Below are 27,597 nucleotides of genomic sequence, written 5' to 3' on the forward strand. Positions count from 1 at the left end.
CCTCGAAGCCTCATGTTGCCTCACACTCTTCGGAATTTCCACCTCAGAATGGATTCCCTGAAGGTATGCTATTAAATTTGATTTTCTCCTGTTAATTCGTGTCATATTTATTTAGTCCAGCTAGAAGGACCTTGAAGGGAAGAGGAATACTTCCTCTCCAACAGAAGAAATTAAAAGAATGAGAAGCTATTTTACCCATCTGTGTATAAACAAACTTGCAAAAACCTGGGTGAGATGAACAATTTTCTAGGAAAAATAAATCAAAATTAGCTCCCCAAAAGATAGAAAATCAAAACAGACCATTTACCATATAATAAAAAGGCTGTACAATTAAGTTTTGTTCAAAGTATCAGGTTTAGATAGTTTACCAAAACGCAGGTGCAGGCCATTTCAATGTTTTTTTTTTTAAAGATTTTTATTTATTTATTTGACAGAGATAGAGACAGCCAGCGAGAGAGGGAACACAAGCAGGGGGAATGGGAGAGGAAGAAGCAGGCTCATAGTGGAGGAGCCTGATGTGGGGCTTGATCCCAGAACGCTGGGATCACGCCCTGAGCCGAAGGCAGACGCTTAACCGCTGTGCCACCCAGGCGCCCTTCAATGTTTTTTTTTAATATCCCAGAACACATAAAAAGAAGGAATGGTCCCTAGCTTTTTTAATGAAATGTGCATGACATTTATACCTAAAAATGAGAAAGAAAAAAGCTACAGACCAATCTCAGTTCCAAATGCAAAAATCCTAACTAAAATTTAGCAATAAAATTAGCAGTATATTAAAAGAATGATGTATTTCATGATCAAGTGGGGTTTATTCTGGAAATGTGAAGATAACTCAATATTATGAAATATTAACATAATTTATTGATAGATATTGGAAAAAATATTATTTTCACAGAAACCGAAAAGGTATTTAGTAAAAATTCAATATCCACAGGAATGTGAATACTTCTTTAATGTACACATATCTGCTTCTCTTACTCTTTCCTATATAGTGAATTACCAAACTGAGTTTTTTACTGGATGATTTGGGAAAATTTTTTATTAGAACTCTTTACATCTGTCTGACATACATATCAAGGATAGTTTTACCAGAATCTTTACTTTTTTTAAAAAAGATTTTATATATTTATTTGAGAGAGAGAGAGCATGAGCAGGGGGAGGGGCAGAATGAGAAGCAGACTCCCTGCTGAGCAGGGAGCCTGATGCAGGGCTCAATCCCAGGACTCCAGAATCATGACCTGAGCCAAAGGCAGATGCTTAACAGACTGAGCCACCCAGGCATCCCTAGAATCTTTACATTTTTATGTGTTCAAATCTATCAATCTTTCCTTTTTTTTTTTTTTTTAAGAGAAAGAGCGTGTATGTATGTGTGAGCATAAGGGGAGGGCAGAGGGGGGAGGCAGGGGGAGAGGGAGAGAGAGAGAAAATCCTAAGCAGGTTCTACACTCAGCAGCACAGAGCCTGAGGCAGGACTCAATCCCACAACTCTGAGATCATGACTTGAGACAAAATCAGGAGTCAGCTGCTTAACAGACTCAGCCTTCCTGGTACCTCTCAAATTTTCCTTTTATAGTGGTGAGAGAAAAATTCTCTAAAGGCCTGATATACAAGGGAAGCCATTTTAGATTTCCTTCTAAGTCAGCATGACTGTATATAAACTTTGTTCAAGCCAAAGCCTGATTTATGGCCTGCCGTGCGTGCATTGTCCATCTGGTTTGTGAATGAGTAGCCTAAAGGAAAACCACCTTGTCCTTGAAATATGGATCAATACTCCTGCTCCTTGAATTCCTGCCTATATGTTAATCTATAATCTTTTGAGCTTTTACAAGATGTAAAAAAGTATATAACCCTGTAAACCCGTTCATTCTCTGGAACACTTTCTTCCCTGCATTTCCCAGGTAGCTATCTCAATTTGAGCTCAAGTAAAACTAATTTTTTTTTTTTTTAATATTAGAGTTCTTTCTCTGGTAACTTTGCAGCAACAATAGATTCTAGATTTTGTGTCTTACTAAGAAAGGTCTTCTCCATTCTGAAACTATATAAAATATCATATTTTTCTTTACGTGTTTAATATTTGATTTTCAAGTCTTTAATTCATCTGGCATTTATTTTGGAAGAAAGATTAGTGAAAGGTGCCAGTTTTGTTTTTACTGCACAGTTGGCCTGTTCTCACATACCATACTGACCTTTTGCACCAATGATTTGAAATGCTAGCTTTTCCTAAACTAATTTCCATGATAGATTTGGGTTTATTTCTAGATTTTCCTTGTTGTCCTAGTGACTAGTATAATAAAAAGATAGTTATCAAAATTGTTTCAATATCTGTACACTTATATTATCTTTTGATATTTAAAGATGGTCCAACTAATTTTTATTACATACTGAAATAATAAAATTTTTATATGGAAAAAACTCCTGAAATTAACATAGAATTCAAAGAGAAACTATTTTATCAACTTAAAACTTTTTTGAGAATGTATAACATAACAGAAAAAGGACACTTACAGGGTACCTATTGTGTTCAAAAACTTTGTGAGGAATAGAAGTGAAAGACGTGATGTTATGTAAGCAAAGATTCATCAGGAGCTTCATTCAAGTAAGGGAGTCTGTTTGCTTACACAATCAGTGCTCATTCGCTCTACCTCCATTTTTCCTCGCACACAGTCTTTACTTTTTTTTTTTTTAAGATTTTATTTATTTATTTTTGAGAGCGCGCGCGTGCGCACACAAGTGTTGAGGGGAGGCAGAGGGAGAAGCAGACTCCTTGCTGAGCAGGGAGCCCGATGAAGGGCTCGACCCCATGACCTGGGATCATGACCTGAGCCAAAGGCAGCTGCTTAACCAACTGAGCCACCCGGGCAACCCCACATACTGTCTTTACACAGTAAGTTTCATCCTCTGTCTCTTTCTCACACATACTCACATGCATACGCTATTTTGTTAAACTTACACATACCTGTTTGATTTCTTTAACAGCCAAAGTAATTGAGAACAAGACTGCCTGACTAATGCTGCTCTGACAGGAAATGTTACAGGCTGATTTAGCTCCTTACATATACATTCCATTTCTTTCACCATTGTCCAGCTGTAACCTGAAATGAAAGAAAGAAATTCAATTTTTCTACCTGGAATCCTAAAAGTCAGTTAAATAGAAAACTAAATTAAATTACCTATGGGTAGGTAATTTATAGGTATTTTATATAAAGTTCCATTTGGATTCAGAGTGAATTAAAATACCAATTAATAAATGAAAATAGTTTGAATGGAAAATAGAGACAAAAAATCAAGTCTAAAATCATGCCACAAGTGACCTAGAGCAAATTTAATAAAATATTAAAAAGGTTTTACTAATCTCTCAAGCACACAAAAGCACATCTTGACACTACATTTGTCTTAAAGATTCTAAGACTCTTTCCTTAGTGCTATCTGCCTCATATATTTTTTTTTAAGATTTTATTTCTTTGAGAGGGAGAGAGAGAAAGTGAGCTAGAGTTCAAGAGCAGGAGAGAGAAGCAGACTCCGCACTGAGCAGGAGCACAATGAGGGTTGATTCCAGGACACTGGGATCATGATCTGAGCTGAAGGCAGCGGCCCAACCAACTGAGCCACCCAGGTGCCCCTATCTGCCTCATTAATATTCTCTATAAACTTAGATTTTCCGGGGTATCTGGGCAGCTTAGTTGGTTAAGCATCTGCCTTAGGCTCAGGTCCTGATCTCGGGGTCCTGGGATCGAGCATTTCGGTCTCCGCACTCATTGGGGAGTCTGCTTGTCTCTCTGCTTCTCCCCTTGCTCATGCTTGCTCTGACTCTCTCAAATAAATAAATAAAATCCTTTTAAAAAGGTAAATAAATAATCTTATATTTTCTATTGTGTTACTTAAGTATTTTTTCCAATAGAAAGATGCCTGCCAGGTAGTAGATGTTTAAGAAATAATTATCTTCATGATTAGTTTTTGGCTAGTCCAAACTATTTATACATTTTACCTAAAGTAGAAATAGTGGGAAAATGACTTTCATTTTTTTTTAATGATTTTATTTATTTATTTAGAGAGAGAGCATGTGCACGAGTTGGGAGAGGGTCAGAGGGAGAGAGAGAGAATCCCAAGCAGACCATGCTTTTAGCATGGAGCATGACATGGGGCTTGATACCATGTCCCTGAGATGATGACCTGAGCTGAAATCAAGAGCTGGATGCTTAACTGACTGAGCCACCCAGGTGTCCCAAAAATGACTTTTAAATATGGGTTTTAAGTCATGTTAAGAGACTGTGGAAAACACACTTGCCTGTTTATAAAAACTTTGGGAAAAAAATTTATATTTTGGGGGGCACCTGGGTGGCTCAGCTGGTTGAGCAACCAGCTCTTGATTTCGGCTCAGGTCATGATCTCAGGGCTGTGAGACTGAGCCCCTTGTCAGGCTCTGCACTGGATGTGGATTCTGCTTGGGAGTTTTTTGGTCCCTTTCCTTCTGCCCCTCCTCCCTTTCTCTCACTCTGTCTCTAAAAAAAAAAAAAAAAAAAAATTATATTTTCAAAATAACAGCCTCTATGGGGCGCCTGGATGACGCAGTGGGTTAAAACACCCGATTCTTGGTTTCTGCTCAGGTGGTGATCTCAGGATTGTAGGACTGAGCCCCACGTTGGGCTCTGCACTCAGCATGGAGTCTGCTTGAGACTCTTGCTCCCTCTCCTCTGCCCCTCCCTTGCTAAATAAATAAATAAATAAATAAATAAATAAATAACAGCCTCTATCAAAAACAGGCTCTAAAAAGTATTGGTCAATAAAGGAATATTTTTACAGAAAACTGATGTGGGGGCACCTGGGTGGCTCAGTCATTAAGCATCTGCTTTCCGCTCAGGTCATGATCCCAGCGTTCTGGGATTAAGCCCCACATGGGGCTCCCTGATCAGCAGGAAGCCTGCTTCTCCCTCTCCCACTCCCCCTGCTTGTGTTCCCTCTCTCGCTGCCTCTCTCTCTGTCAAATAAATAAATAAAATCTTTAAAAAAAAAGAGAGAGAGAAGAAAACTGATGTGAATATGTTAGTTTAGCAGCTAAATTCCTCATGAAAGAAGGGCAATGTTGTGCTTTCCTTGAAAATCTGAAAAACTGCATCTTTATAATTAGAAAAAGGGATTGCTAACAGAAGCTGTATTTGCATGACTATAAACTTATAACTCTTTTCTAAATCTGTGAAATAAGGGGTGCCTGGGTGGCTCAGTCAGCTGGGCATCTGACTCTTGATTTCTGCTCGGGTCGTGATCTCAGGGTTGTGAGATCTGGCTCCATGCTCAGAGTGGAGTCTATTTGGGATTCTCTCTCTCCCTCTGCTCCCACCACCCCCCTTCACATGCATGTCCTCTCTCGCTCTCTAAAATAAATAAATAAATCTTTAAATAAAGTCTGTGAAATAAGAAGTAAGGAAGCATAAAGCACATGTTGGTAATGACAAGAGGCCAATGGGAGAAAAGCAACCTGGACACATTCAACACCAAAATGACTTCAAAATCCAGATATGATCTAATTTGGTTAAAGCCTGAGGTTAAGCCAGAATTCTACTAAACAGTGACAAAAGGAATTTAGAATCAGTAAGGAAGTTACTGAACTGTTTCTAGTTTGCTTTCTTTAAATACTTTGAATTATAAGCAATATTCTTTAATGAAACTAATAAAAATTAAAATGGTTAAAAAATTAGAATTATGGTAAAGCATATTATTCTTTGTCTCAATCATATCAATTGTTGGCCCCAAGGGTTAGAACCTAAATGCCACTACTCACTAGATAGCAGTTACTTTAATCCTATGTTGGACTACAAAGTTAACATCTAAAAACAGTAATTGCAGGGGTGCCTGGGTGGCTCAGTCGGTTAAGCGTCTGGCTTTGGCTCAGGTCATGATCCCAGGGTCCTGGGATCGAGTCCTCCATCAGGCTTCTTGCTCAGTGGGGAGCCTGATTCTTCTCCTGCTGCTCCCCCTGCTTATGCTCTCTCTGTCAAATAAATAAATAAAATCTTTAAAAAAAAACAATAATTGAAAAAAAGTAAAAGATGAATTCCCTGAACCTGGGATAAAGACTAACATGTCCATAGGCTCTAAATATCTTCTTAGTTTATTTTTACCACGTGGATAGGTACTCCAGAGCATCTGATTGCTTATGAGCTGTTTAACTATAAATCACTGCCTAGGGATGTATGAAGAAATAGAAAGATGAACCCAAATAGCATAATCCGTTTCAACCAGGAAAAAGAAGCAGAATGTCAGGTCCCATCCTGAAGTGAAGAGGTGAAAGGAAAGAAGGGATCCAGCCTAGAGGAGAGTCTCATGGCCTCCATGCCAGACAGGAAACCTCCAGCCAGAGAGGAAACTAGCAAACTACTTGTGGAGCCCCTTTCAATGTCCATGGAGTAAAACTTGTGCTCTTCAACAATACTCCCCATACGTCAGGCCTCATCACCGGAGAAGTTTTTGTTACTACTTCTTTATCTTTCATCTGGTACATAGGAAGTTTGTTCCAAGGTAAAAAGGAAAAAAAAAAAAAAAAAGAGTATGGAATGTTTTGCAAGTTCAAAGAGACTAACTCAGGATTTCTTTAAAGTCTGTAGAGGCAGTTTTGGTTAATCTAGACCATGCAAATTTCCCATCCAAGCGTGGTGACACAATGTCATCAACAAATGCTGCATCTATCTGAAATAAAAGAGAAAGTCATACAGATGCCTTCAGGGCCAGACCTTTATCTCCATTAGGCTCCTAGATTGTGGAATAAGTTTTTGGTTTTGTATTTAAACATGTTATTTTTATATTTCAAGTAGATTTTAATTTGACCAATAAGAAATACATTTTAAAAATTATTACCTTCATTGACTTTCTCAGGATGCCATCCTGTTGTCCAACCCAGGGAAAATGTCACATCTGGAAAGAAAGATGTCACTGTGTCTATAAAAGGTTTTGCATCCACTACCCTGCTATTTCCATTTGGACCAGGAAGAATATCAGCATTAATCCACACAGGACGTTTCAGATGCCTCTTCACATTTTCCAAGAGCATCATGGATGGTTCCACCGCTGCCAGACTAAAAACATAGTTGTTGTCAAGGAGACACGTTCAAAAGTAAAAGTGAAAAGATCTTTTAGACTAGTGGTTTCAGTGTTCTCAACTTCCTACTAAAAGTGTAATACGATAATGCCTGAATTAAATAAAATCAAAGATCACAGCACCAGAAGGGAAAGCTAACATATGCCATATTTCAAAATGTTGATTTATACTTATTATTCATGAGGACACCTTAAAAGTTCTATGAATACATGAAAAATGCCACTATTTGTAGACAGACTGAGGTTTCAAAACTCTGTATTAGGAGCACTCAGTATAAAGTAATTTAAGAAAAGACATAAATATTCACTCATCAGAAAATGTATAAATAAGACTTAAAAATTAGATATACTCATAACCTGAAAATTCACATTTATGAAAATACCTAAAGTATACCCAAGCACTGTGTCTCTAAAACTGGCTCATGACCTCAGAGAAAAGAGCCTCTTTTCCTTCACATATTCTTTTAAGTTTGGATGCATAAACACATTTCTAAAACTGATTGCGAAGTGTAAAATTATAACAGCCCCTTAAAGCTTTTATAAATTTCATTTTCATCTCATAAACATCTTTTCTGGAAACAGAAGACAACTAGATTTTAGTTACTATTTATTTATTTTTTAAAAGATTTTATTTAATAACTTGACAGAGAGCACAAGCAAGGGGAGTGGCAGGCAGAGGGAGAGGGAAAAGCAGGCTCCCCGCTGAGCAGAGAGTCCGACGTGGGGCTCCATCTCAGGACCCTGGGATCACAACCCGAGCCAAAGGCAGACACTCAATCAAATGAGCCACCCAGGTGCCCCTTTAGTTACTATTTAAAGAAAAAAGCAGTTTTACTCTTTTCTCTATATCTATTCTAACTGACATCTATAGATTTTGAAACAATAAGGTTTTAATCAGCCTACATACATTTTCTTTTTTAAGATTGATTGATTGATTGATTGATTGATTGATTTTAGAGAGAGAGCAAGCAAGGAGAGGGGCAGAGGGAGAGGAAGAGAGAGAATCCTCAAGCAGACTTCCTACTGAGAGCAAAGCCCAATGCAGGGCTTGACCCCAGGCCCCTGAGATCATGACCTGAGCTGAAATCAAGAGTTGGACACTTAACCAACTGAGCCCCCCAGGCACCCCCATGAATTTTACTTTTTAAAAATAAATATACAAACTTTACTGGACTATTACACTACTTATAATTCTGAATCTCTTCTGAACCTTTAAGGCCTAAGGTTGCTTCTGAGAAAATTAGCTTTTAGTGACTACTACAGTGAGAGGCTAAGACTCAGGGAGATGGCTGTCAGAGGGGAGAACATTCAGTACCTTCCTCACATTTCCATCTTTCTTAATATATTCTAGTCCTCCCGCCTATGCTTCCACCATTCTTCAACTCACTCCTTTCAGGCCTCCTACTATAAGAAGAGAAACTGATAACCTTGTTATTTATTAGGTTATATTTATTAGTGAGCAAGGATACTGTTCATTAAAACCAGAGGAAGCCAGCCTCCAGCCTCTATGTCATTCTGCTCCCATGTAGTGAGCTTCTTTTTGTTCATTCTTCTCCCTCTGAATGGAGGCCCTAGATGTCAGTGGATTACTAAACTCTAATGCTGGACCTTGCAGACTTTAATTCAGACGCTGTCATTTCTCTGTCTCAAACGCTTTCAGCCTTGATCAATATCACTACCATGGTAAAACCACAATTCTCAGATCTGGCACCCCCATTTTTGGTAGCAAGCAACTTGTACTTGTGACTCCAAAGCTTGCTTGTCTGCAATTCTTACAGCAGCAGCCAAGTTCCTGTGGGGTTCTGTTCCTCATGGGTGGAACAGAAGGAAAACCTGAACTAATCCACACATGTCTGCCATCAATGTCTCTTTTTCCAGAAAGAATTCCTATTTCTTAAGAAATCTGGTGTCTGTGGAGGTTGGGTTAAACACCCAGTTTACATTTGGGGGGGAGATTCTTAGGCCTTCTCAATTTAGTAAGATGATATAGGGCTGTTCAATAATGGTTTACTACTGGATAACATCAGCAGACAGCATATTCTCCCCAAAATTGAAATTCCACCAGCATATATGAAGTGTCTACAATGTGCAAAACACTGTGCAGTTAAACCTAAGGAGTTATGACACAGAACATAATGAAAAAGAATTTAATAGACATATTCTATTTTATATGTGAATATTTTAATTATTGCTAATATAGACGATGTTGATGCTACTTACCCTCATTGGTAACTTAAATAAGAAAAACAAAACCTATATTAAGAAAAACCTAGAACCTTACTAAAGAAAATAAAACTTTTTGTGTTGAGTTTTTACTTTTCTGGCACAGAGAGTTGACAAAACAATGATAAAATTCTTCTTGAAGAGTAAATGTCGAGGAAAAGCCACTTCATTTTGGGGGGAAAAAAAGACTTAGGATGTACTTTGCCCAACAGCAACATATAATGTGTACATCAAAGAATAACATACCACATTCCAGATAAAATTTTAGTACTTAGTTATTATTTATATACCAAACAAAATAACTTGGAGGCATAAAATAAAAACTAGTAAAATTTGACTAATAGGTCCATCAGCTACTGTTACAGAGGTAGTACAGAATTCTGTGAACTCTCCAGCCAGGCTGGCAGATTGCCTACAAACTATGTGACAACAAGCAGTCTACTGACTCCTCTCTGCCTCAGTTTCCTCATCTGGAAGTGAGGATGATAGCAATAAACTATCTCCTAGGATTGTTATGGGGATTCAATGAATTAACGCATTCAGTGCTCTTAGAAAAGTGTCTGACACAGTATACATGGCCATTTAACTGTTAGTTAAATTCATTCCCCTTCAAATATGTTATGACCAAAATATTTGCAAAATCTTTTTTTAGTGGCTTAGCTCGTGTGTGTGGTAGCTGCTAGGAATGAATGAGTTGATCTGACTGGTGAGGACCCAAAGAATGTATTAGAACAATTCAATGGGCAATAGTAAACATACACATGAAAAGGCAAGGAGAGCTAAAACTCTGAGTCACCAAACATTAAAGATCAAATGCTTTATTTCATGGTACAGAGAAAACTGAACTAGCTCCAGGAAACCTGGGATCTTGTCCTAGCTCAGCTGTCACGTTAGCTACTGCCCTTGGGTCAATTATTTAACTTCTCTGGGACTGTCTCTTTGTCAATAAAATAGAGTTGGGCCATTTGCCACTCTAAAAGCTTTAAGACCAGCTTTCTCCTGGTGCCTGGGTGGCTCAGTTGGTTAAGTGCCTGCCTTCCGCTCCAGTCACGATCCCAGGGTCCTAGTCATGATCCCAGGGTCCTAGTCATGATCCCAGGGTCCTGAGATAAAGCCCCGAATCAGGCTCCTTGCTCATCTGGGAACCTGTTTCTCCCTCCGCCTCTCCCCTTGGCTTGTGCTTTCTCTCTCTCTCACTCTCTCTCTCTCTCAAATAAATAAAATCTTAAAAAAAAAAAAAAAAGCTCTCTCATTTACCAAGAGTAAAATGAGGTTTACTGGTATATTTAGCCCTACAACAAACAGAGTCACCTTAATGATTCTGTAAGATTTCCAAATCTTTATTAATTTCTTGAGAAAATTCAATTTAAAAATATTGTTCATAGATAAGGTAGGTTTACCACAAATCCTAGATATTCATAGCAGTTGCCTTCATGGGGTTTATGGTGAGCTTTTGTGATATCACAACATATTCCTGGCTTTACCTATAACTTTTACACTGGCAAAATACCACAAAAGTAAAATTTCCCATGACAATCATAGGAAAGGATATACACTTAATCTTACTCACCTGTCAGTGCTTCCAAGATATTATTTATAAGGAACTCTTGGGTTATTGAAAGACTTCTAGATAATTCCCCATATACAAATATAACATAAATCAAGTAGGGTATGCATTAACACCCAACTACTACCAACTCTCTCTCTTAGACTACTTTTTTTTTTTTTTAAGATGGGGAATGAAGGGTAGGCAGAGGGAGAGGGAGAGAGAGAATCTTAAGCAGGCTCCATGCCCAGCACTTAGCCCAATATGGGACTTGATCTCACAACCCTGAGATCATGACCTGAGCCAAAATCAAGAGTCTGACGCTTAACTGACTGAGCCACCCAGGTTCCCCTCAGACTACTTTTAATGAAAGTAGCATTTTATTTATTTATTTTTAAAGATTTTATTTATTTATTTGACAGAGACAGAGACAGCCAGAGAGAGAGGGAACATAAGCTGGGGGAGTGGGAAAGGAAGAAGCAGGCTCCCAGTGGAGGAGCCCGATGTGGGGCTCAATCCCAGAGCACCGGGATCACGCCCTGAGCCGAAGGCAGACGCTTCAGGACTGCACCACCCAGGCGCCCCAATGCAATTCCATTTTCGCTTAAAGTATAAAGTTAGTCAAGCACAGATATATGAAGTTATTAATCTTCTATTTTTATTGTTATTCTATAACAACTAAAAGACTGAAAATGTTTATACAAATACCTCTTGAAATCCAGCTTGATGCCTTTATTGCTTTTTATAACTGCAGTCAGCCATTCCTGTAAAGTATTATCACTATTTGTTTCAGGAGGATGGGCCATGATTGGTTGGCTATACTCTGATCCATCACCTGGAAGGAGGACATCAGCCTCTATCATGTGAGCCGTACCTGTCCAAATAAAAGACCTTAAGTTAATGTTAATAAAACAGGGACTGAAGAAGATTTCACATCCAGCAGCCTTTTGAGGAAGATAAAAACTAACATTTACTGAGTAACTACTAAGTACCAGGTACTGTACTAGGCCTTTACATGTTTATTTCACAGATGAGCAAACAGGTGAAGAGTTAAATGCCTTTCCGTAGGTCATATAGCTCTTAAGCTGTTGTTATAATATTTAATTTCTTCCCAGTACATAGCAAACTGAGTATACACAGGAAGGATTAATAAGTGTTTGCTGAAGTTTCTGAGAACAAAAGTAGTACTTTTGTCTTCTCACTCCTCAAATCAGAAGCTATAGATATTTATTGTTTATAGTCACACTTTTCCTGAAGATGCTACAAGAGCTTTTTTAAATACATTTTTTATTCTCAAAAAGACTTAATGTTTTCTATTTTTCTTACCAGCATATTTTTTAATATGAATGTGTTTAAAATCTAAATGCTAAATAAATAAATAAATAAATAAACAAAATCTAAATGCTGAAAGCCTGTAACATAAAATTACATTATATGTAATAAATTCTGTAACAACTTTGACTATTCTGGATGTGTTGACAGTGCAATACCAAGTAGTATTTTTACATTGTTTCCCCTGTACTCTGGGTTTTTTTTTTAAATTATAGACATTGTTGAAAATCCATTTTTACATGTTAAGCAAACTGAAACAGCTCTATTAATAATAGTTATGCTAAGTTTAAATATTCTGGGAGAAATGAGATAAATCACTGAACTATAGCCTTCATGTCTCTAGGATCCTCTCTTTTCCTTTAGACTAAAAAGAAATCGCAAAACTAACCATGGCTGAAAAAGGATTTGTGAAGAGCATTCCCAAACTATAAAATCTGGGGCTCTGGTTTTGACTAACAGAATGTAAAAAGGACATTATCTGAAGACTAAGTAACCTATGAAAACTTCCCAGATCAACATCAGACTGTCAGCAATTGGAAATGACTTTCCATTAGCAATTTTAAAAATAGGTTACTGGATGGAACTACAGGGTATTATGCTAAGCGAAATAAGTCAATCAGAGAAAGACAATTATCATATGATCTCACTGATACGTGAAACTTGAGAAACAAGGCAGAGAATCATAGGAGAAAAAAGGAAAAAATGAAAGAAGATGAAACCAGAGAGGCAGACAAACCATAACAGACTCTTAATCTTAGGAAACAAACTGAGGGCTGCTGAAGGGGAAGGAGGTGGAGGGATGGGGCAACTGGGTGATGAACACTGGGGAGGGTATGTGTTGTAATGAACACTGGGTATTATGTAAGACTAATGAATCACAGACCTGTACCCTTGAAACAAATAATACATTCTATGTTAATTAATTGAATTTAAATTTAAAAAAAAACTTTTAAAAAGAAAAAAAAACAAGGTTTAAAGTGAAGTATCCATATTTAATTAGATTATTTCTAGTATAAGATTTCAGCATATACTATTGTGAATTGTAAATTTTTCATGATTTTTTCCAAATTTTTAGTTGTTGTTACATAGAAATAAAATTTTTCTGTTTTCACTTTGTATCCTGAGATTTTCTAAATTTACCCATGAATTGCAATCATTTGTCTATAGCAACTTTTTGATTTTCTATATACACAACCATACTGTCTGTAAGTAGTACTTTTATTTCTTCCTTTTTTCCATTTTAAAAATTAATACAGGTCTGGGTGGCTCCGTTGGTTGGGTGTCTGCCTTCAGCTGGGTCATGATCCTGGAGTCCTGGGATCGGCCCACATGTGTGTGTGTGTGTGGGGGGGGGTCCCTGCTCAGCAGGGAGTCTCCTTCTCCCCTGCTCATGTTCTCTCTCTTACTCACTTTTCTCTCTCAAATAAATAAAATCTTTTTAAAAAATTAACATATAATTCATAGACCATAAAATTCACACTTTTAAAGTATACTGTTCAGTGTTTTTTTTTAATTTTTAATTTTTTTTAGATTTTTAAAGTTTATGTATTTGACAGAGAGAGAACACAAGCATGGGGAGCAGCAGAGGGAGAGAGAGAAGCAGGCTCCACACTGAGCAGGGAGCCCAATGTGGGGCTCGATCCAGGACCCTGGGATCATGACCTGAGTTGAACGCAGGTGCTTAACTGACTGAACCACCCAGGCACTCCAATTCGGTGGTTTTTTAGAATATTCAGAAAGCTGTACAACCACCACCAGTACCTAATTCCAGAAAAATTTCACTATCCCAAAAAGAAACCCTTACCCATTAGCATTCATTCTCTATTCTCTATTCCAGCCAGTTCCTGTCATCCACTAATCAACTTCTTCCTGAGTGTTGCTTTTGCTAAAATTCATTTATTATACAATCACTGTGTGGTTATTATGTTCCAGGCACTGTTTTAGGTATCAAGGATTCAATATTAAACCAAAGTTCCTCGTTTTGAGAAGAAAGAATAACAATTAAAAAAAATCTTTACAATAAAAGAAATATATATTCAGATACATTATCCAGATACATAATTGAGTAGGATGCAAAAGATGCATGGATTTTTACAATAAAACTTGGGACTAAGGAGTTTTTCTTGTTATACTGGGTCACGTTGAGCTATGCCCCAGACCTCTCTGGTGATATGCTCCTAGTCCCCTGTGCTGCTACAGCCAACATAGGTACTTCATAGGAAGAGGCTAAAAAAAACCTGCTATAGTGTTCATCTATAATGAAGGGATGGAGATATATATATAATATATATATATATATTATATATATATTTTGGAGATATATATATATGTAGATATATATATGCACATGTGTGTGTATTATATGCATGTGTGTATTATATAGATATAAAATTATAGATTAAGTTAGTCAACCAAAGTCTTGATTTCTAGCCTGAGCATAAATATTGCCCAAGGCAATTAATTATAAATTAGTATACAATGACTTCATCTGTCCATTCAACAAATATTTATTGAACTTCTCCTTAGTACACTATGAAAGACACAAAAATATGTTAAGATCTACAATACTTATCATAAAAATTTACCCAAATCACTACAATATCTAAGCAAGTGTAATAATATATTGAGAGTTTCAAATAGGTAAATTACTTCTGGAAAATAAGAAAATTCTTCCATTATGGAAATTTATTCATTTTGTAAACAAAATTAGATCTTTTAGAAAAATGTTTATGCAGCCTAGAATCTACACTTTGACCATCTAAGTCTTTGATAACTACAAATACGCCCAGATATCAAAAAAAGAGCTAAACTGGGGCATCTGGGTGGCTCAGTCATTGGGCGTCTGCCTTTGGCTCAGGGCGTGATCCTGGCGTTATGGGATCAAGCCCTGCATCAGGCTCCTCCCCTGGGAGCCTGCCTCTTCCTCTCCCACTCCCCCTGCTTGTGTTCCCTCTCTCGCTGGCTGTCTCTATCTCTGTCAAATAAATAAATAAAATCTTTAAAAAAAAAAAAAGAGCTAAATTAATCTATTATCCAGTGTAAATACAAGAAACTGTACTGACTTACTTTTCAGTGCCTCATTGAGTTGTGCCTTGTGGTTAGCTGCATGATACCAGACGATCTCAGCGCCATCTTCTGTTGTGGTCAGGTTATTTCTCAGAAAATAGTCTAGTATATTTTCACTCCAAGATCCTAAAACAACATTTATATCAAAACGAATGGATTGTTTTTTATGCAGCAAACATTTTTTAATAATAACGGGAAGAGCATATTTTGGGGAGAATAAAAGATTAAACTGGAAATAATACGAGATTTTAAAAATTGAGAACAAGCATTATGATGTGGCAGGTATACATTATATATATAAACATGCTGTATATGATATAAGTAATAATTACTAAGCATATAGGATAGCCTATCTGAAACTCAGAAGCATAAGGAAGTATGGAGGAAGAAAAAGAAATGGTAAGAAGCAGGTATTTTAAAGCAAGAATTTTCACATGATAGTCTCTCCAATTCTGGACTATAAATAAGTAAAATATCTGTGAAGTCATATTAAAAGCTATGTTAAAACTTCTTAACTTTTGTGCAACTTAATTGCTTTCTCCACCTGAGGCCCCATTCTATATTTATATTAACAATTTAGAATCTTAAATGACACATTTAAGCATATTCATCTTCGGATTATGAATCTCAACAGCATTTATATGAGTAACTAAACTCCTGAATTAGTAATTATAGATTTATCTAGAATGTACACATACACATAATTCCCATATCTATCAACTATTTTTTGGCTCACCATATTTTCTCTTAAAGTCTTTCTCTTAAGTCTTAAAATATGTGAGTTAATCAAAACTAAAATATTTGAATCCAAGTCTACTCCATACTATGTCATATCCCATTATAACAATGAGAAAAATGGTTACCTACCTAATTCTTGTTTATTCACTTAAACATTTTAGTACCTACCAATTGGCTGCAAATTTCTTATGCATGAGATTATGTTTTCTGTTAATTATTAGTTTATTAACTCTGCCTAATAACTGTTGAAAACCTACAAATGGCCAGCTGAAACTGCCGATAAGACATTGAGAAAACATCGGAAACCGGGGATGTACTGTATGGTGACTAACATAATATAATAAAAAATCATTAAAAAAAAATAAAGGAACTGTTGCCACACACACAAAAAAAGACATTGAGAAAAAGTAAATTTTGATTAGAGAATGGAGGAACATATAAAGAGAACTTCTAACTAATATGCATGGAACTTAATGACCACTCTGTATATTGGGCTACAGAATAAAGGTGAGAGTTACCTGTAGCATCCACTACAGCCCAAAACATATGGCTCTATTTAGCATAGGCAATAGTCACAGACTATTCAGACTCAGATGAAAATACATAGCAATTTTTAAAATATTTGAATTAGGCATCTTTAGAAGACACATTAATTATAGGCTAAAACAGAAATGTCCTACAATGGGAAAATAATTAAAACATAGTATATCTTCATGATAAAAGAAATGACTGATATGGCTGTTAAAAAGTTTTTGAGATATACCAAAAGTCTCACAGAAATGGTAATCATGTGTATTATTACAAAAAAAAAAAAAAAACCCTAAATTGTGTCTGTGGCACCTTTCAACTAGACACACTGCATCCAAAATTTTTATAAGGGCAACTTACAAATTAACAATTAAATACCATAATTCCAGCAATTAAAAACATTTGAAGTAAAAAGTTCTCCTTGCCCTATTAATGGGTGAAACTGTTACCTTAACCACAAACTGTTTATGTCTTTAGAATTTAAGAAGGCTCCAATTACCTATGAGCTAGTGTATTATTACTATTTTAACTAGGCTATAACTGAAAACAGGACAAAGAGAAAGGCAAATTAGTTGTAATTTTTTTTAATTAGGACTTTTTTGGGAAGCAGTTTCAGGTTCATGGAAGATGTGCCCTCCCCTATTTTTTAAATCTTTTTGAGGTGATGAAAATGTTTTAATATTGATTGTGGCAATGGTTACATAACTCTGCTATACTAAAAACCACTATATTATATGCTTTAAATAAGTGAGTTGTATGATACGGAAATTATATATCAATAAAGATTTTTTTAAAAAGAAAAAGCTAAAAAAAAAAATACATTTACCCTTTTAACCCAGAAATTCCACTTTCATAAATTTATCCCATAGACAGATATGCTTATATGTGGGAATGACACATTTAATACAAGGATATTTGCTATAACATTGTTTGTGATAGCAAGAGTGAAAATAACCTAAATCTCCATCAACAGTGGATTCATTAAATAAATTATGGTCTATCCATGCAATGTAACATCATCCAGCCATTAAAAAGAATGAGGCAAATACATTTGCGCTGATATAATCTCAAAAGTATGTTAAGTGGAAAAAAAGCACAATGGAGAACAATATGTATGGGTACTGTGGTGGCAGGAAGAATAATGACCCCCCTGCCAAAGATGTCCATGTCTTAATTCCTATAAACTGTGAATATGTTATATTACCATAGCAAGGGGAATTAAGGTGACAAACAGAATTAAGGTTGCTACTCAGCTGACTCTGAGGTGGGGAGATGAGCTTGGACTATTATTATTACCCCCAGGTGGGCCCACCCTTCACAAGATCCTTATAAGTGAAAGAGGGAGGCAGGAGAGTCAGTGTCAGAATGATGCAATGTGAGAGAGACTGAACCAGCCATTGCTGGCTCTGAAATGGAGGAAGAGACCATGACCCAAGAAACTCAAGCAGTGTCTAGAGGATGGTAAAGGCAAAAACACCGATTCTCTCCTAGAGCCTCCAAAAGGAATGTACTCATGCTGCCACTTTGATTTTAGATCAATGAGACCATTTCAGACTTCTGACCTACAGAACTGTAAGATAATAAATTTGTGTTGTTTTAGCAACCAAAAACTAATGCTCTAAAAAAGTAGTTTGTATATTTAAAAAAAGTAGGAGGAAACCAAAAAAAAGGTACATAGTATATGGTGGCCTGTATACTATGTTCTCAAAAGTCAGGACTGTTAGTGTCAACCAAAAGAGGGAAAACTGAAATAAAAGCATTTAGTTGGGGTCTGAGAATTGCAATTTAGGGAGTTTTTTAAAAACTGAAAGTCAGGGGTTTTTAAAGACAAAGAATGCTTCTATATGTTGTTTACAAAAAATTTTAATTGGGGTTGATGGCCGAAAATGAATCTTAGCTACACATAATTGGTTGCTAAGGCTATCACTAAGAAAACGTCTGGGGGCGCCTGGGTGGCGCAGCGCTTAAGCGTCTGCCTTCGGCTCAGGGCGTGATTCCGGCGTTATGGGATCGAGCCCCACATCAGGCTCTTCTGCTGGGAGCCTGCTTCTTCCTCTCCCACTCCCCCTGCTTGTGTTCCCTCTCTCGCTGGCTATCTCTATCTCTGTCAAATAAATAAATAAAATCTAAAAAAAAAAAAAAAAAGTCTGTTATTGGAGTACATTGCAGGTATTTGTGCAGAGTCCTTGGAATATTTACAGTTCAGCCCAGTTCAGAAGTTCAAGGTTCTACATGATGAGAATGTGCATAAGGCCCTCCTCCTTAATGGCCTTTTGGCTCCATTTTAAAACCCCTTGACATAAGTTATTCCATTTTATTTTACCAGTCACATTAGAAAATATATCAAAAAGTTACTACTGGCATTGTGTGGACTTTTTTTCCTACTTCAGTATATTTTACAAATGTTCTATAATGAGCATGTATTATGTTTACAATCAGGAATAAACTTAAGCTGAAAAAAGAATATGTCACCAAAGCTGTCTAATGTGACTACTTAGGTTTATGTAAAAGATACTGTAACCTTCTGAGGGCCCCTGGGTGGCTTAGTCAGTTAAACATCTGACTCTTGATTTCAGCTCAGGTCATAATCTCAGGGTCCTGGGATTGAGCACTGTGTCCAGCTCCTCGCTCAGTAGGGAGTCTGCTTAAAATTCTCTCCCTCTCCTCAATCTCTCTCAAATAAATAAATAAATCTTAAAAAAATAAAAAAAGATACTGTAACCTTCTGGAGTAGAACTGCCTGGTTTAAAACACCTCTAACTCTGGGGTCAAGCGACAGGGACACGCTAATTACCAGCTTCCGAAAGTTGTATAACAAAAAGCTGGAATAATGCTTGGCCACATCCCTTTGTCTTCATTTCTCACTCTTGGCCAATTCTAAGAGAAACTGGACTCACCAAAACTACTCCCCATTTGATCTACTGAATTTAAAGATAGAGTAAATGTCACTTTCAACCAGGACCTCAAGATGCAACATTCCTATCCTCTCACCACTCTTTTTCAACATCATACTAGAAGTACTAGCTATGCACTAAGACAATAAAAGTAAATAAAAAGTATACGGCTTGGGTAAGAAGATATAAAACATCTTGTTCACAGATGACATGGCTGTATATGCAAAGAATCTGAAAGAATCAACACAAAACTACCAGAATTAATAAGTGATTGTTGCAAGCTTGAAGGATACAAGGTTAATATATAAAAGTCCATTGTTTTTCTTCTTACCAGCAAAAAACAAGTGGAATTTGAAATGAAAAACACAATACCATTTACATTAGCACCCCAAAACCAAAAATACTTAGGTATAAATCTAATACAATATGTACAAGACCTATAAAAGGAAAACCACAAAACTTTGATAAATGAAATAAAAAAACTAAATGGAGATATTCCATGTTCATGGATAGACTCAATATTGTCAAGATGTCAGTTCTTCCAATTTGGTCTACAGAGTTGAGCAATCACAATCGAAATCCCACTAAGTTATTTTATAGATACTGACAAACTGATTCTAAAGTTTAGATGGAGGGTCTAAAACCCAGAATAGCCAACACAATCCTGAGGGAGAATAACAAAGAGGTGACATTACCCAGCATCAAGATTTACAATAAAGCTATAGTAATCAAGGCAGGGCAGTACTGGCGAAAAAATAGACACAGAGATCAATGGGATAGAACAGACAGCCCTGAAGTAAACATCCTGTAAATACAGAGTCAAGTGATCTTTGACAAAGGAACAAAGGCAATACAACGGAGTAAAGATAATCTTCATAACAATGATGCTGGAACAACTGGACATCCACATGGAATACAATGAATCTAGAAACAGACCTTACATCCTTCACAAAAATTAAATGCAAAACTATAAAATCCCTATAATACAGAAGAAAACCTAGATGACCTTGGGTATGGTGATGACTTTTTAGATTCAACACCAAAGGCACCATCCATGAAAGAAATAATGGGTAAGCTGGGCTTCATTAAAAAGAAAAAACTTTTGCTCTACAAAAGATAATACCAAGAAAATGAGAAGACAAGCCACAGACTGGCAGAAAATATTTGCAAAAGACATATCTGATATTGGACTGTTATCCAAAATATACAAAGAACACTTAAATCTCAACAATAAGAAAGTTAACAACTTGATTTTAAAAAATGGGCCCAAAACTAACACCAAATATAAAGAAATGGCAAGCATTTGAAAAAGTGCTCCACATAATATGCCACCAGAGAAACACAAAACAACAATGAGGTACAACAACCCACCTATTAGAATGGCCAGAATCTGAAACACTGACACCACCAAATGCTGGTGAGAGTGGAACAACAGGAACTTTCATTCACTGGTGGTGGGAATGCAAAATGGTACAGCCACTTTAAAAGCTAGGCAGTTTCTTACAAAACTAAACATACTCTTAACCATACAATCCAGCAATTGTGCTCCTTGATATTTACCCAAAGGAGTTGAAAACTTAAGTCCATAAAAAAACCTGCACATAGATGTTTATATTGGCTTTATTCATAACTTCCAAAAATTAGAAGCAACCAAGATGTCTTTCAATGGGTGAATAAATAAAGGTTGGTACATCCAGACAACTGACCAGGAGTATTACTGAGTGCTGAAAAGAAATGAGCTCTCAAGTCATTAAAGAACCTTAAATACATACTATTAAGTGAAAGAAGTCAATCTGAAAAGGCTACATATCGTATGATTCCAACTATATGACATTCTGGAAAAGACAAAACAACGATTAGTGGTTGCAGGAGGTGGGTGTGAATAAGTGGAGCACAGAGGCTTTTGGGATCAGTGGAATTATATTGTATGATACCATAACGAAGGATACAAAGCATTATATACATGTCTAAACCAAAAGAATGTATACCACCAACAGTGAACCCAAAGGTAAACTATGGACTTTGATTATGATGTGTCAATACAGATTCAAAAGAATGGGAAATGTTGATAATGGGGAGGCTCTGCATGTGTTCAGGTAAGGGGTATATAGAAAATCTTATTATCCTATGAACCCAAAACTACCCTAAGAAAGAATTCCTTTTTAAAAAGGGCCCAATATTCTTGCTATTCTTGGCCGCCTCAAAGGCTTTTCTCATAACACCCACGCGAGGAACCAAGATTCTAAGCCAGTCCATTGTGCGCACACTGAGAATGCGGCCCCCCATTAGCAACAGGGAGTGGAGCTGCCAGAGGACTCTCTCAAAGCCCTGCAACTATAGGCCGGAGGCCAAAGAAAGTGCAGGACTGCGAGCCAATCCTGTGCAGCCCTTCAGGGACCCACAGAGGCGGATCCGCGCTTACCAGGGCCCCCAGCGGTCGCTGTCATGGCGACGGCCAACCGCAGTCCGCGGAGGCACGGAGCCGTGGGCCACCGCCGCTGACCTTCACAGGTGGCGTGGAAACCCTGGAAACCCTGGAAACCCGACTCAATAAACGACACACTGTACACAGAAGAGCCGCCTCCTACAGCCCACCGACCTCCGAGGGGAGGTTTCCAAGCGGAGACGGAAAGAGGAGCGGTGCGCACGCGCAGAGGCTGAGGCTCGCGTTTCACCAGCGCGCAGTCTCCGGGCTCGTGTCCGTCGTCCAAGTGTCGCGCGAAGTGCACTTTTGAAAGCTAGTCAGAAAACGGATAGTTCTGAGGAACTCTACGTCAGGGAAGGCGGAGGATGAAGCCTCGAGATTGAAGGAAGTCACTGGTGTGGGGGTACGATTTTCCAAAGTTTGATATATTTTCTCTTTTTGGTACAAAAGTGATAACGTGAAAGTTTTCTGTCTCCCTCTTCCTCTCCACCAGTGTTCATTCAGGAAACACTTGTAGCAACTGGATTCTCTCACCCATTGCTTTTTTTTTGCCCACAACTCCTTACTTTACGCAGCCAAGCTGAAAAAAGACCCCAGAGGGAGTCAGAGCACTGACATTTCTGGTCCCGTGACCCTAATGCAGCTCAGTCAGTGGTAAGATTCAGATGACACATCACCTGACACATAACGCAAATGGCAACCCTTCAGAATTTAATATATTTTAGTCTTTCCACACTTGGGTTGTAATTATTTCAGTTTGTCTTCAGGCAGGCTTCCAGTGTTCTCTGGATGTTCTCTAGCTGAATCAAAAAGATTTCTAGAGTTTCAGAAAATACTAAATTCTAATGATTTCAGTGGTGTTTTAAAAAAAAACCTTTGAGATAGACGGTTGACTCCTATTTGATTTGCAGTTTCCTAATGATAAAAAAAAAAGTTATACATTTAAAGTGTCCAAGTCAGTGTATTCATAGGATACAATCAACTTAAGAACATTTTCATCACCCCAGAACAGTTACTTTCCATTTCTTCCCCAACCCTCTGCAACCACAAATCTACTTTTTGTCTCTGTGGATTTGTCTATGCTGGACACTTCACATAAATGGAATCATACAATGTTACAGTCTTTTGTGACTGGCTTCTTTCACTTAGCATATGTTGGCAAGGTTCCTCAATATTGTAGCATGCATCAGTACTTTATTCTTTATGGCCAAGTAAAATTCCATTGTTTGTATATACCAGACTTTATTTGTCCATTCATCAGTTACTGGACATTTGCATTGTTTCTGCTTTCCGGCTACTGATAACTAATACTGCTTATAAGCATTCATGTATAGATTCTGTATGGAAGTATGTGGAAGGCATTTATTTCTCTTGGAGTAGAATTGCTGGTTCATATGGTAACTTTATGTTTAACTTTTTGAGGAACTGCCAAACAGTTTTTATTTTATGTCATGTCATGTCATGTCATGTTATTTATTTGAGAGAGAGACAGCATGAGCAGGAGGGGCAAAGGGAGAGGGAGAGAGAGAATCTCAAGCTGACTCCATGCTGAGTGTGGGGTCCAACATAGGGCTAGATCTCATGACCCTGAGATCATTCATGACCTGAGCTGAAACCGGGAGTAGGATGCTTAACTGACTGAGCCACCCAGGCACCCCTGCCAAACAGTTTTTAAAAGCAGCTGCTCCCATTTTACATTCTCTCCAGCAAGTATGAGAGTTCCAATTTCTCTATATCCTCAAAAAATAATTGTTATTATCTGTTGACTTTTTAAAAAATTGTAGCCATCCAAATGGATAATGAAGTAGTATTTCATTCTAGTCTTGATTTGCATTTCCCTAATGATTAATAATGTTGAGCATATTTTCAAGTGCTTATTGACTATATATTTTCTTTGGAGAAGTATGTATTCAAATCATTTGCTCATTTAAAAAAAAAGATTTCATTTACTTATTTGTGTGTGAGAGAGGGACAGAGGGGGGGGGGAGCCTGCAAGCTGGGGAAAGAGCAGAGGGAAAGGGAGAGAGAGACAATCCCAAGCATAGTCCATGTGGAGCACAAAGCCCGATGTAGGGCTCGATCTCATGACCCTGAGATCTGACCTGAGCTGAAAACAAGAGTCGGACACTTAACCGACTGAGCCACCCAGGAGCCCCATTTTGCTCATTTTTAATTGGGTCATTTGTGGGATTTTTGTTGAATTTTAAAAATTCTTTATGAAGTCTGACTACCACTCCCTTAACATATATGATTTGCAAATATTTTCTCCCATTTTGTAGGTTGTCTTTTCACTTTCTCGATGCTATCAGCTGCACCTCAGAAGTTTTTATGGCCTATTGGTCATGGTATTAGGTCAATTTTCATAGATTTTACAGTTACAAATTGATTCAATTAAAATTACTCTGCACTATTTGTTAGAGCTGTGTACTGAAGTATGTGGCATGAAATGATGATGTCTGAGATTTGGTTGAAGGTAGTCCAGCGAAGAAATAAAGGGATAGATGAAGCAAAAGTAGAAAATCTTGAAAATTGTTGAATCTGAGGTTTGTTGTAGGATGGGTACATGGAGCTACATCATACTATTTTCTCTACTTTTCAGTGGTAGAAAAAATATTTTTATACCAAATGCCTATCTAATTACTTTTTTTGGCACAAAGGAAAGGTTTCATATGTTAAGGGAATATGGTGCATTGAGGAAAGAACAGCAGATATACAGAGCCTAATGAGATTAGAATGTGAAAATTGGGCATTGACCTGAGAGTTTGGAGATACTTTTGATGATATATATAAATAGGAATAAAGAGTGTATTGTTAGTTCTGAGTAACCCAATCTGGGTAGAAGTGGTGACTTCATACATATTAGAGGAGTGGAATAAGGTGAAGAAGCCATTTGTGGAAGCATGACCTTTGATTCAGTATACGTAACTCACTCTTGAGTAAGAGTGTAGCTGGCCTTAAAATTTAGTCATTTTCCATTCAACACTTATGTGTGTCTGTTTCTTTGTGTGTGTGTGTGTGTGTGTATGTATGTAAAAAAATTTTTTTACATGGATGGGTGACCCTGAACAATGTGGAGACATGGAAGGTTAGGGGCACTGACCCCCTGCACAGTTGAAAATCTGTGTATAACTTTTGACTCCCCCAAACATTAGCTACTAATAGCCTACTGTTGACCCAAAACCTCACCAATAATATGAACAGTAGATTAACACACATTTTGTATGTCATATGTATTGTATACTGTACCCTTAACAATAAAGTAAGCTAGAGAAAATATTAAGAAAGTCATTAAAAAATCATAAGAAAATAACATTTACAGTATTGTACTGAATCAAAAAAATCTGTGTATAAGTAGACCTGCATAGTTTAAACCTGTGTTGTTCAAGGGTCAACTGGATGTGTGTGATGTATGTATATATATGTAATATTTATAAATATTAATATGTTTACTATATTAAAAATATATTTTTATAGTTTTCTAGTCTCTATTTTGTTATTTACAAGTTTTCTGCCAGCCCAATTGCTTATTCTTTTAAGTATGAAGTGGTCTATTTTCACTCTCTCGTTGCCTCTAATTTCTTTTTAGATAGGCCTACAATGATAGCTTCCACTTACTTTGATATCCTTTTCTCAGGCTTATTCTGCAGTTCAGGAGACTTTTTTTTAAACCAAAAGGTGCTTAAATGTCATCTGCCAAATTTGGAGTCTTTGCAATATATTCCCTCTTCTACATAACTTAATGCTAAAATCTGAGGATCCCACTAATTATAAATTCTCTAAATTGTGATTAAAAAGAAACTAATGAAATTCAATGTAATTCAGGGTTTTTGAGAATTGAGAATTTAAATATTATATACCTTGGTTCCCTTTAGCTGCTTAAAAAAATTTTTTTTTATTTAACAGATTTGTTAGGCATTTTTTTTGCCACTTCACCCAATTAGCTGTGTTTACTTACAGTGTTAAACAGTTCATGAAAACACATATTCGTGGGATTAAAAATAAACCTTAGACATCATGTATAATATGAGCATTGGTTATAGTGAGAAGGGCAATTGTCAGAAGGAGACTTGCATTCTAGTTTCAGCTATGTGACCTCTAGCTATATAAGTAGTCTTTGTGCCCTTGATCTAGGATTTCATTTTGTTAGTAAAAGTAGGGACATTTCATTAGATGATTCTAATGATTTTTTTTCTGGTTCTGAAATTAAAAGTAGAGCCATCAAAAATCTGCATAAATTTAATACAGTTTACTTCAGTTTGGAGACTCCTAACTGCTAGAAAGTTTCTCCTTAAATTCCAATAGGTAGTTCCTAGATGTGTGACTTTAGGCAAGTTATTCTCTTATTACCTTGTCTATGAAATGCAATAATAAACCACAAGGTAAATTTCTTTTAACTGAAGTCTGCTCTGGCTGGTAATTATCAAAGCCACTCCAGGTTTTTAAAATAAATTTTTTTGTGTGTTTGCATGGTATACTTTTTTCCCCTTCTTTTTACTTTTTAGCCCATATATTCCATTATGTTTCAGATAGTTTCTTATAAATAGTATATAATCAAGTCTTGTTTCTTAAGCTAATCTATATGTTTTAATTACCACATTAGACTAAGTTTAATTTTTTATATTATTGGATTTAGGTCTACCATTTATCATTAATTGTCTGTCTCTCTAGTTTTCACTCCTGTTTTCCCTTCTAGCCTCCTTTTGAATTTTTTAATTATTTTACAGAATTTCATTTTAATTTTATATTGGCTTTTTAAAAATATCTCTCCATGCATATATTTTTTAATGATTACTCTAGAGATTTATTTATATTTGAGAGAGAGAGCGAGATAGCGAAAGAGAGCACAAGTGGGGGCGGGCAGGAAGAGGGAGAAGCAGGCTCCCTGCTGAGCGAGGATTCCAAGGTGGGGCTTGATCCCTGTACCCCAGGATCAAGACCTGAGCCAAAGGCATATGCTTAACCGACTGAGCCACCCAGGCATCCCAGTAGAGATTATTGCATACCAAACTTTTTGCAATCTACTTAGAATTTTTTATCACTTCAAGTAAAATACAGAAATCTTACTACCATATAGGTCCCTTTACTCTCCTCCCATTAAGATGTTGTTCTCATATGTATTAGATCTATATATTGAACATCCCATCAGTGTCATAAATTTATTTCAGTAGTTATACATATTTTAACAAACTTAAAAGGTGAAAAAATAGTCTATTCTGTTTATTCAAATATTGCCACTTCTGTTGCTCTTCCTTCTTTCTTGGCATTCCAGTGTTCCCCTTGCTATCATTTTACTTCTCTATGAACTTTCTTTAGCATTTCTTTTACAGCAGTTCTATTGGCAGTAAATTATCTTAGTTTTCCTTTTTCTGAAAATGCCTTTATTTCATTTTGATTCCTAAAGGATGTATTTGCTGTTAAAGGATTCTGGGTTGATGATTATTAGTATTTTTTTAAAGCACTTTAGAAGTGATGTTTCACTGTCTCTGGTTTCTGGTGAGAAATACAACATAATTCAAATCTTTCTTCTCCAGAAAGTAAACAGTGTCATTTTCCTCTGGCTGTTTTCAAGATCTTTTCTTTAGTTTCATATGTTTGATTATGATGTCCCTGGGGATGGTTTTCATTTTTAACTTTTTAGCAATTTGCTGTGCCAGTATAACTGCCATAAATACAACTTTATGTAAACATATATAAATTTATTTCTTTCACCAAATTTTGGAAGTTTTCAGCTATTATTTCTTGAAATGCTTTTTCTT

The 27,597-nt window shown here is 36.7% G+C and overlaps 1 protein-coding gene across 2 annotated transcripts in view; it reads right to left on the reverse strand.

The window, feature by feature from the left end:
* The window catches only part of FAM151B (family with sequence similarity 151 member B), a 37,186-nt gene extending 14,354 nt beyond the window's left edge, over positions 1 to 22,832 (reverse strand). Inside the window, exons 1-5 of one of the 2 annotated variants that reach the window (XM_040622137.1) lie at positions 22,016 to 22,832; positions 15,257 to 15,382; positions 11,567 to 11,732; positions 6,850 to 7,067; positions 2,957 to 3,092 (exon numbers count right to left, since the gene is read on the reverse strand). In XM_040622137.1, coding sequence (XP_040478071.1) covers positions 2,957 to 3,092; positions 6,850 to 7,067; positions 11,567 to 11,721 — 509 coding nt within the window. In that variant the 5' untranslated portion in view covers positions 11,722 to 11,732; positions 15,257 to 15,382; positions 22,016 to 22,832. Of the gene's footprint in view, positions 1 to 2,956; positions 3,093 to 6,849; positions 7,068 to 11,566; positions 11,733 to 15,256; positions 15,383 to 21,838 lie in introns of both variants that reach the window. The other variant, XM_040622136.1, reaches the window with a different exon arrangement.
* Between the last annotated feature and the right edge of the window lie 4,765 nt (positions 22,833 to 27,597).

Source organism: Ursus maritimus, unplaced genomic scaffold, assembly GCF_017311325.1.
Source record: "Ursus maritimus isolate PB19 unplaced genomic scaffold, ASM1731132v1 scaffold_5, whole genome shotgun sequence".
Lineage (NCBI taxonomy): Eukaryota > Metazoa > Chordata > Mammalia > Carnivora > Ursidae > Ursus > Ursus maritimus.